Source organism: Silurus meridionalis, chromosome 13, assembly GCF_014805685.1.
Source record: "Silurus meridionalis isolate SWU-2019-XX chromosome 13, ASM1480568v1, whole genome shotgun sequence".
In the NCBI taxonomy this organism is placed as follows: domain Eukaryota; kingdom Metazoa; phylum Chordata; class Actinopteri; order Siluriformes; family Siluridae; genus Silurus; species Silurus meridionalis.
This window is the reverse complement of record NC_060896.1, coordinates 24,495,277-24,503,380: the sequence shown is the minus strand read 5'-3', so window position 1 is coordinate 24,503,380 and position 8,104 is coordinate 24,495,277. Positions and strand designations below refer to the sequence as shown.

At 35.2% G+C, this 8,104-nt stretch overlaps 1 protein-coding gene across 1 annotated transcript in view; it reads right to left on the bottom strand.

Annotated features, from left to right (window-relative positions):
* Positions 1 to 1,965: 1,965 nt before the first annotated feature.
* The window catches only part of scamp5b (secretory carrier membrane protein 5b), a 7,186-nt gene continuing 1,047 nt past the window's right edge, over positions 1,966 to 8,104 (bottom strand). Inside the window, exons 3-7 of the mRNA XM_046863962.1 lie at positions 7,927 to 8,046; positions 7,243 to 7,399; positions 6,765 to 6,866; positions 5,973 to 6,090; positions 1,966 to 3,038 (exon numbers count right to left, since the gene is read on the bottom strand). Of these exons, the coding sequence (XP_046719918.1) occupies positions 2,838 to 3,038; positions 5,973 to 6,090; positions 6,765 to 6,866; positions 7,243 to 7,399; positions 7,927 to 8,046 (698 nt within the window). The 3' untranslated portion in view covers positions 1,966 to 2,837. The remainder of the gene's footprint in view (positions 3,039 to 5,972; positions 6,091 to 6,764; positions 6,867 to 7,242; positions 7,400 to 7,926; positions 8,047 to 8,104) is intronic.

The window sequence follows — 8,104 nt, the reverse complement described above, 5'->3', positions numbered from 1 at the left end:
AAACGATTTGGAACCAAAGTTTGTGAGTACCGCAGAAAATTCGGACCACACACGAAATTGGATTAGTGTAAATGATCTTTTTAGACAATTGTTTGCATGTGTCACTTTCCTGTTCTGTAGCTAATTTGCATGGAACTAAAAGTCTCTTAATTAAGACTAAATGAAGGTTAACTAAGATTAATTAAGATAAAATTTCAAGAAAAATAAAGGTTACGCTATGAGTCTGTCTGTCTGTCTGTCTGTCTGTCTGTCTGTCTGTCTGTCTATCTATCTATCTATCTATCTATCTATCTATCTATCTATCTATCTATCTATCGTGTGTTACAGTTGTTTTTAACAATATGCTTTACTTTACAGAACTGGCTTTACTTTCAGACAGCACTTTAGCATCTTTAGCACCTTTTGCATTAATATTCCCTCAATGCACTACATGTAACTTTCAATTTAAACAAAAAAAAACAATATTTAGTTTGATAAAATATAGTATAACATTATAAGATTATAATGTTCTTTTCAGAAGTACAAAAACAGATTGTAAGATTCGGCACCTTGTATCTACATGTTTGTTATTACATTTTATTCTAGTCATTTCTTGTCCTATCATTGCTTCATTACTTGACTGTGGTTACCTATTCTGTGTTTTATTATGAATATTCTCTCATTTTATATCCTACTGTGTCAAAGTATTGGAAGTTGTATTTAGGAGGGCCAACACATCGGAAATTGCAGTGGTGGATGCTATTTAAATGTAGTTAACATTTGGTCTTTTACACATGAATCTATTAAACCTATTGAATATCTGTGAATTTTTCGGTATGAATAATGTAATTACACTTGACCTTGATGATAAAAAAATAAATCTTGGATCAGATACAAGAAAAGTGGGTTATGCTTGTGGAATCTTGCTGCAGTAAACATGAACCTACATTAAAGGTAGTACTTGTACAGCATTTGTTACATGTGAGTAAATAGTTTAGGGAGGGTGTGTTTACTTGTACAGAATGATTCTTATTGGAAATAGTCTTAACGCATTAGGATTTATTGCTGGAACTTTAACAGTTAAAGCTTTTCCTCTGAGTTCTCACACTGCAGCACTGACCCAAATACCACCAGTGAGAAATGAGCTCATGCTTTAATGACCGTTACTTTATCAAAACTCTGTGCCACCACTAAAAATACCACACTGTGTGCATAATTGACCTTCAACAGGGCTGGAGTACATAAAGCCTAATACACAGACATTTCTACTGTCCCCCTTCATGTGGGGTTTGGTTCAACATTGGACATTTCAGCATGCCAAATGTATCAGTAACAAACTAAGTGCACTCAGGAGGTGCAACAGATGCAGAAGGTTATTGCATATATTTTACACATTGCTTAAAAGTTTCAATGTGATTTCTCTTTAATTCAATGCCATATTTACATCTCTGTTTGTTAAAGGGGGGCAGACTTTGGTTGCTTTATGAGCTCTAAGAGGCAAAAGCGCATCACTAATAAAGAAAGTAATAAAGTAATAAAGAAAGTGAGGCAAATAAATCTCTTTAAAGAGCTTTCCAATCTAATCCGGACTTCGAGAGGCTGGTCTCGGAGGACATCCGAGGTGAAAGCACAAGTGGTTAGATTTGTCTTTTTACTAAGAGTAAATTTATTGCTCAGAGAAGCTGATGGAGGACACGATGGTGTTATGGATGCTGTGCCAACACAAAAGTGGTTGCCCGCTCTCTTTCAGAGAAGCATCTGGGACATCAGGGATTTGCAAAAGGCATATAAAATAAACCTCGAGCCTCTGTGGTTAAGGGAAATCAAGAAACTGTACAATTTGCTTTTCGGAATAAGACTGCCCCCTTTTGGTGAAGTTTGGTAGTAGGTAGATATACGGTACTTAATAATTATAATAATAATAATAATAATAATAATAATAATAATAATAATAATAATAATAATAATAATTGTGCAAGGTTTTTTAAGCAGTATTTTATTCCCTTATTAAAAATAATGTATTAATTAATGGTTCCAAACATAAATTATCTAGAAATAATATGATATAATGATATCAGAAATTCATTGGTTTGTGAATATAAAAAGAAATCTGTAGTTTTAAACAGATTAGATTTTTTATATTACATGATAATGTGAGTTAGTTATATATTATGTAATGTGTAACTGAAAAGGATGAACCAAACCACAACAAGAATACGAGTGCAATGACATTCCATTTTGTATTTAACAAGTAAATGAATAAATAGTTAAAATATACAGTGAATTTAGTAAAAAAAAAAAAAAAAGTTTAGATTGTGCATGTTATTTGACATTACAATGCCATGTTTGCATTTTTTCTTCTTATTATTAATATTTTTGTGTCAATAAAACAGTGTAATTAGTGACTGATTTGTTTTTTTTTTCAATACTCTATAATGTTAATGAATTAGTTTCACAACTTGTATAGTTTATCCAATAGACCTTTTAAGTTAGGCTTACAATGACAACATTAAGCTACATGTTTGTCACCACAGACAAATGTGTATTATTCTTTCCACAGACTTAATAAAACCCAGCTTTCTGCATACAAAGAAGTCATAGAAAGAGACAATTACAAATTTGTCTGCTTTTTCTATCCAAATACAAAGGAGCTAAAGAACCACACAATCACAAACCATCGCAGTTTTTCCAACTAAAGAAAACCAGAAATCAGACTCGTTTTTTCCAAAAATAACTACACCAATTTACACTTTATTCCAGAAGAGCTCTGCCCAAAGCTGTCTTGATCTATCTGTAAAATGCTGTAAGGCCAGCATTCTTGGCCTGCTTTTTGGCAAGTCTGTGCACTTGTGCTTGCCTTATATTTCATTCTGTATTAACATCTGATTGTTGTAGTCGGGTGTGTTTGATGGATCCTGTGCCTGCATGCCTCCTTGGACGGCTCCGAGTGCAGCTTGCTGAGCAGCCTGCTGAACATGTGGGTTTTTCCAGGCGCCAGAAGCCCACTCTTCCTGAGCCTTACTCATGCTGCCTCCAGTGCCCCGGTAAAGGTTATGAACCTGGTGGATCAAACAAACAAAAATGTCAGGACTGATCTGTGCATTATCATTTTTAATTGACATTTATAATAGCAGTATGATAGAAATGGCTTCCTTCAGTGAAATATGGTCTCTTTCACGTGGGACAGTACTGACAATACTTATTCTTTGTCGCAAATAAAAAAAAGAAATCTCTATATTTTATCGTGCTGAAGAGAGTCACAACTACAGGGGATTTAGACAGTTTAGAGGTATTTTTCCCACTTAGGTCTTCTTACCTACTCCCTTTAATTCAATTTAATTCAATTCATTTTAATTTGTATAGCGCTTTTAACAATGACATTAACATTGTCTTAAAGCAGCTGTACATATTGTTACATATTGATAATGTGATAATAAAAATTAATAAATTAATAAGATGTTCGTTACCACCTTACTTTCCTGTCTGAAATGGTTATAAGATATAGAAGAGCCAGGAATATAACAGGATACAATTTAAAAGTTTAAATCTACAAAACACAAAATCTACATGTAACATCATTCTAGAAAAATGGCCAAGGAAAAGCTTGACACTTCCAAAAATCTAAGAAATAGTCCAAAAGGTTTTCCAATGACCTCACTTAGGTTAAAAATCAATATAGTTACAACAATAATTTTATAAAGATGACATGATTCTTATTTGGTGTGGCCAAGATATTAGATTTTTTTTTCTTTTTACAAGAACATGTCAAAATATATCCTCTGTTGTCAGGTAAAGTCTTTGTAATATGTCAAAAATGCCAAGAGCTGTTTAGTAAAGAGCCATCTATATCATCTATATCTCCTGGCTTTAGATCTGTTCTCACTTTTTGAATAAAGTGATATAATTGTATTCATCTTTTCTAAAAGATCACAATGTGCTTATCTCAAACTCCATCTTAAATATCAAAGAATAATTTTTCCCTGTAGTAGATGATGATTGGGTGTGAGAGGCTTAATATCATTGGCAGCAGGATCATCATTAATTAATACCTTACAGAGTTCTTTATGTGTTCCCTCAACATCCGAAGTTTGTTGCTTTAGGACAGAATACAGAGCATTCCTGTTAGTTCGAAAGACTTTCACCATGCTCCTCCATAATGAGGTCCTAAGGGAGGATTAATACTCCATTTGATTCCCTCATTCAGCATTCAGCATATTTAATCTTACTGTACCATTGTCCAAGATCATTTATTAACCTCAAACTCTGCTGCATATGGTCCAGATTACAGAAATCTGTATCCAATTAATAAGCCATATCAAGACTGATGGTTCTGCCCCTCAACTGGTCCAAAATATTAACAATTTCACTTATACAATTCTCAGGTTATACTCGATCAAGCTTCTCATTTTGATTTGATCAGATAGCAATTATAGCACAAGCTTATGAGCAGTGCCATATAAAATGCATCTACATTGTTGTTGATAATCACCACCATGAACGAGTAATGCTTTCATACCGCATGTGGACACCCAAAAAATCAGTGCACATAGCACTGACAGATGCAATATTTTGTTCAACGGTTTTATTTCGGAACATTTCATCATCCATAGCTGACAAAAACAAACATGAACCATTGAATCAACAGTCTAAGAATCCTTCAGGTGCCTTTTGGCAAACTTCAGATGGGCTGTCATGTGCCTTTTAATCAGGAGTGGCTTCCGTCTGGCCACTCTACCATACAGGCCTGATTGGTGGAGTGCTGCAGAGATTATTGTTTTTTCTGGAGGGTTTTTTTTCTCCACAGAGAAACACTGTAGTTCTTTTAGCGTGACCATAAGGTTTTTGGTCACTTCCCTGACTAAGGCCCTTTTTCCCCAATCGCTTAGTTTGGCCAGGTGGCTCCGCTCTAGGAAGAGTCCTGGTGGTTCCAACTTCTTCCATATACAAATGATGAAGTCCACTGTGCTCATTGGGACCTTCAATGATGCAGAAATGTTTCTGTCCCCTTCCCCAGATCTGTGCTTCGATACAATCCTGTGTCTGAGGTCTAAAGAGAATTCCTTGGACTTCATGGCTTGATTTGTGCTCTGACATGCTCTGGTAACTGTGGGACCTCATATAGACAGGTGTGTACCTTTCCAAATCATGTCCGACTGAACACACAGGTGGACTCCAATCAAGTTGTAGAAACATCTCAAGGATGATCAGTGGAAACAGGATGCGCCTGAGCTTAATTTTGTGTCATGGCAAAGGCTGTGGATACTTTTGGACATTGTTTTTTCTTTTTTGTTTCTTATTTTTAACAAACAAACAAAAAAACAAACTTCTTTCACAATGCCATTATAGGGTATTTTTTTGTAGAATCTTAAAGAAAATAAATAATTAATTAAATTTATTTCAAAATGTGGAAAAATTGCAGTGCTGTGAATACTCTCTGGATGCACTGTATTGAGATTTTTTTTGTAGGCGAAGGCATTGGACTTCGTATCCAAATTTCATGAGTTCAAATCCCAGTCACACCAAGCTGCCACACCCTGAGCAAGGCCCTTATCCCCATACCTGATCAGTTACATGAATAAAGTAAATGTAGGTCACTCTGGATATGCCAAAATTGTAAATGTAGTATCATTATATGTTTAGTAAACTTTTAAATGAGAACTTTTTCCATTTTCACTACATAAATTTTCATTACATTGAAATAAATCATTACTGCAATTACTAACTATACGTCTATATTGTGTGTAAAATATAAATTATGCAACATTAATTGCTTTTGATTATTCTTGTCAGTTAAAAGAAATTTCACACTAACTGACTGCCAGTACTGAGTATAATAAAACTGTGATGACCTGGCAACCTACAGTTAAACAGTAAAAAATAGTGTAAAGTCGGTACAAGAGTTAAAAAAAAAAGACTGAAAAAACTGCTGATGGACCTACTGATAGAAAAAGAGTTAAATGTCTTGGAAAATAGTTTATAATGATCCATGTTACCGTAGTGAGAGCAATGAAGGACAAAGTTGCTACAGCAGTGAACATGAGCGTCGGAATGAGCATGATGACGGCAGCAAAGATGTTTGTGCTAAAGAAGACAATGGTCCCTAACCAGCCACTGGAGAAAAAAACACAGAGCAGAGTGTTATTTATTTCTTTTATTTTATTGACTATATGAATAGACAGACTGCTATATTCAGGTAGTAGTGAGACATAGTCAGGATTAAATATTACATTTTCACACAAGGTTTTAGATGAAGCAGATTTAAGCACTATTCCGGAGTTGCATGAGAGTTTATATATGCAGGGTGGAGTTCGCCTAGAACAGAGGGTTGTCTTACGCTCAATTCACACCCTGGAATTTTTCATGCATGATCTCAACTCAGGTGAGAACCATTAGTATTAAGTCCATTCTCTGACACTGACTGCATTCCCCAACTTGCTGTCTGACTTAAGCAGAAGATGTCTTTCAGAAAAGCATGCTATATGTACAGAAGTACAAATCAGACAGCTGACTTTTCCAGCCACATGTGGTTCTTTCTCAAACTTTTACGACATTATTGGACACACACAAGTGCATAGGATGTTTTACAATCACTAGATATTCGATCAGTTACCAAATACTGTATGTGCACAAAATCAATGGGTAAGACTTTTATGGGATCTACAGTTCTAATAATTTGCTGGTCTATTCTCAGCAGTTGGTAAAAGGCAGTTGTGGGTCAGACATCAGATAAAAAAGCACTTCAAAAATACACTATTTAAATTAACAAAGCAATCTGAGTCTCTTACCAGACCCCCCATCCCGGAATCCCGATGGCTTGGAAGATGCTGATAACAACCTGAGCCATGAAGACGAAGAAGAACGCCATGAAGTTGAAGGAGCTGTCTGTCCTAAAGGTAACATATGGATAGTAGGTGAGGACAGCAATTAGATGGTATTAAAAAAACTGAAATCTGTCTCAAACTGTCAAACCCACAGGATTTATTTGCTGTCCTATATATAAAACAGTGTTCAAAACTGTCAGGTAGTGGACATTCTTATACGTATGGGATGTCAAATCTTTCCACTCGTCAATTGCACAAAAATAAAGTGAAGCTTCGTATGAAGTATAAATAGATTTGTGTGTTATGTCAGTTTATTATGCCACTCAACCCACTGGGGAAAAACAATATTGTGTTTATTTGTGTAGATTTTAATATTTTAGATACTTAGGGTAATGTTTCAAAAATATAAATCAGGGTCTGCAGGTGCTCTGATGACACTCACTTGAAGGCCTTGTAGACAGGTCTGAACCAACACACGTAGGAACAAGGAGTAAAGAGAATTAACCACATGAGTGACATGCCGAAGTTCGTCACTCCTCCGCCACCGAACATCCAAGCCATACAGCCTACAAAATTCACCACCAGAGTGACACTGTACACTGAGGAGCAACACATTCACGTTAGTGTGGGAATAGATTCATGTCATATAGATCATGGTGGGAAGGAGGAATGGAGAATGGATGAATGGATAGATGGATGGATGGATGGATGGATGGATGGATGGATGGATGGATAGATATAATATATGGATTCAGAAGAATTTTCATCTTTTTTTTTATCATATCAATATCAAATGATTAAAAATATGCCAAACAAATGAATACCAGGAAGAGGTTTATGAAGAGAAGGAAGAAGACAGAAAGATTGGCTTCATCAGTGGGAGAGAGGAGGAGGGAGGGAGGGAGGAAGGAAGGAAGGAAGGAAGAAAGGAAGGAAGAAAAGATAATTAAAAATGCAAAATAACAACTATTCATCAACCCATTAAAGGTTTTTAAGCAGTAGAATAAAATGGCACACTGATTTTTAGATCTGTATTTGAGAGAACAAACTCTTTAATAATATATTCTACCTTTACTCAACTAGTATTTATTCATAAGATACATTTTTCTTTAGATTGAATACCCACACATCCAGAGGTAGTAAATTTTCTTGCACATGCTGCGGTGCTGCTCTGGGATCTCCTCAAAATCCTGATAAAAACATGGTTTCAGGGGGATAAATTCCGGCAGAGGAGGGAAATTATTCTCTATTGGACAAGAAAAATAAAATTAAAAATTAATTAATTAATTAATTAAACAAAAAAT